Here is a 2,863-nt window from a genome sequence, read left to right as displayed (position 1 = left end):
AAATTAGCCGGGCGAGGTGGCGGGCGCCTGTAGTCCCAGCTACTCGGGAGACTGAGGCAGGAGAATGGCGTGAACCCAGGAGGCAGAGCTTGCAGCGACCTGAGATGCACCACTGCACTCTAGCCTGGGCAACAGAGAGAGACTCCATCTCACAAAAAAAAAAAAAAAAAAACCGACCAAAAAAAAAAACAAAAACAAAAAAAAAAGGGAATAGTAAATCAAAAGTTAATAAAAATGGCCAAAGAGGGAGAGATCAGGATGGAAGTAACAGATATGTACCCTATTTAATAATTTTGACTTTGGAACTCTGTCATTGTTTACATAATTATAAAACAAACATATTTAAAAAGCACTACACATTGAACATTCATAGTTTATCTTTAGATCTATTTTCTGGGTTAGAATTGAGAAACCCAAAGCGAGGACTTCTGCCTCTGTGGTAAGACCACCCCCCCTTACCCAGGTCACAAATGTCCATCCAAGGGATACTTCACCAGATCAGTGTCCATAGACTCCAGGAGGCTACCCAGAAAGGCTAACTCACCTTTTTAAACCTAGGACATGGAATTAAAACTGGAGTTTTGAAACTTACGGCTCTAGGAACAAACAAAACAAATGTTTAATTAAAAGAAAACTGGGCTGGGCGCGGTGGCTCACTCCTGTAATCCCAGCACTTTGGGAGGCCAAGGCCGGCAGATCATGAGGTCAGGAGTTCGAGACCATCCTGGCGAACATGGTGAAACCCCCGTCTCTACTAAAAATACAAAAAAATTAGCCGGGCGTGGTGGCGGGCGCCTGTAGCCCCAGCTACTGGGGAGGCTGAGGCAGGAGAATGGCGTGAACCCGGGAGGTGGAGCTTGCAGTGAGCCAAGATCACGCCACTGCACTCCAGGGCAACAGAACGAGACTCCGTCTCAAAAAAAGAAAAAAAAACTGGAGTTACTACTGTGAGTGGCGGAAAATGACCAAGAAGGAAGAGGAGGAGAGATCCTTAGGTTGGTGACCATAGATGTGTATATTAGTCCATTTTCACACTGCTATAAAGAACTTCCTGGCCGAGTGCAGTGGCTCACGCCTGTAATTCCCGCACTTTGGGAGGCCAAGGCGGGTGATCACTTGAAGTGAGGAGTTCAAGACCAGCCTGACCAACATGGCGAAACCCTGTCTCTACTAAAAATACAAAAATTAGCCAGACATGGTGGCGTGCATCTGTAATCCCAGCTACTCAGGAGGCTGAGGCAGGAGAATCGCTTGAACCTGGGAGGTGGAGGTTGCAGTGAGCTGAGATGGCGCCACTGCACTCCAGCCTGGGTGACAGAGTGAGACTATGTCTCAATAAAAAGAACTTCCCGAGACTGGTTTATTTATAAAGAAAGGAGGCTTAATTGACTCACAGTTCCACATGGCTAGGGAGGCCTCAGGAAACAGAATCATGGTAGAAAGGGAAGTAGGTCCATCTTACCTGGCAGCAAGCAAAAGAAAGTGTGTATGTAGGAGGAACTGTCAAACATTTATAAGACCATCAGATCTTCTGAGAACTCACTCACTGTCATGAGATCAGCATGGGGGAACCGCCCCCCTGATCCAATCACCTCCCACCAGGTCTCTTCCTCAACACCTGAGGATTACAATTCAAGATGAGATTTGGGTGGGGACACAAAGCCTAATCATATCAATGTGTCAACTTGTGAAGGAGGTGTATCTGCATGTTTCTGGAACCTGTCTGTCACTTTGGAACATTGTTCTAAACAACCAGCTGACAAGTGAGTTTTTAGTACCCAGCCTGCTTTTTCTCGTACTTGACAACCCCAGAAATTGGTTTGAGAGTTGTGCTTCTCAAACCCATGGGAAGACACAGAGGAGACAAAGGTTGACTGAAGCCCGTTTTGCACCCATGCCCCTCAGGTCCCAGCCACCAGCTGGCTGGAACTTGACCTGGCCACTGGCTGGACTCACCACCAATCCTGGAGAGCTTGGCCACACCACTAGAACCACTGGGCCTCACTCTTGCCTGGCCTCCCAAATGCCGGGAGTCAGCAGCTACTGACAAGGCCTTCCTCTTGGAGAGGGCCCTCCGAGCCTGGCTGACAGGGACCTTGCTCTCCTGCAGATGGGCTATGTGCGGGAGTATATTCTGTGGGCAGCGTCTAAATCCCAGCTTCTGGCGCACCAGTTCATCTGGAACATGAAGACTAACATTTATCTAGACGAAGAAGGCCACCAGAAAGACCGTGAGTATTTTGTCCTCCAACGGGCCTCACTTCCTGTCTTGAGTGCACTGCCAGGCACCTTCTACAGCCCACAGGCCTCTCCCCAGCCTGCACTGCCACAGCTCACCGACCCCTCCACTCCTACCCTTTGCTAGGGCACTTCTCACCTTTCAGCACACATGGGAGCAGAAACCTTCCTTCATGTCACCTTTGCTAACCTGCTGTCCAATGCCAGCCTGCACTCCCAAGTGCGAGTGAGACCCTTCTGCTCCAATGGCTGCTTCTCCAGAGTCTCCATGCTCAACACAACTGTGACTGTGTGAGGAAGGGTCCGCCAGCCCAGGGCAGCGGTTCCCAAATAGCACACCCTCGGGACCCTTGCACTGTCAGAAATGAGTATTGAGGTCCTCAAAGAGCGCTGGTTCATGTGAGCATTAGCTGTCAGTGTTAACGAGGATTAGAAATTAACACAGAAAGGCCGGGTGCGGTGGCTCAAGCCTGTAATCCCAGCACTTTGGGAGACTGAGACGGGCGGATCACGAGGTCAGGAGATCGAGACCATCCTGGCTAACACGGTGAAACCCCGTCTCTACTAAAAAATACAAAAAACTAGCCGGGCGAGGTGGCGGGCGCCTGTAGTCCCAGCTACTCGG

At 49.8% G+C, this 2,863-nt stretch overlaps 1 protein-coding gene across 2 annotated transcripts in view; it reads left to right on the top strand.

Annotated features, from left to right (window-relative positions):
- Positions 1-2,863, top strand: part of PI4KA (phosphatidylinositol 4-kinase alpha) — a 158,908-nt gene that overhangs the window by 141,966 nt on the left and 14,079 nt on the right. For both annotated transcript variants that reach the window (XM_017882573.1, XM_017882572.1), the window contains one exon: positions 2,111-2,231. In XM_017882573.1, the coding sequence (XP_017738062.1) occupies positions 2,111-2,231 (121 nt within the window). The remainder of the gene's footprint in view (positions 1-2,110; positions 2,232-2,863) is intronic.

The sequence above is a fragment of the Rhinopithecus bieti genome, unplaced genomic scaffold (genome assembly GCF_001698545.2).
Source record: "Rhinopithecus bieti isolate Rb0 unplaced genomic scaffold, ASM169854v2 scaffold_13317, whole genome shotgun sequence".
NCBI lineage: Eukaryota > Metazoa > Chordata > Mammalia > Primates > Cercopithecidae > Rhinopithecus > Rhinopithecus bieti.
The sequence above is the reverse complement of the archived record's forward strand: the minus strand, read 5'-3'. Positions and strand labels throughout refer to the sequence as shown.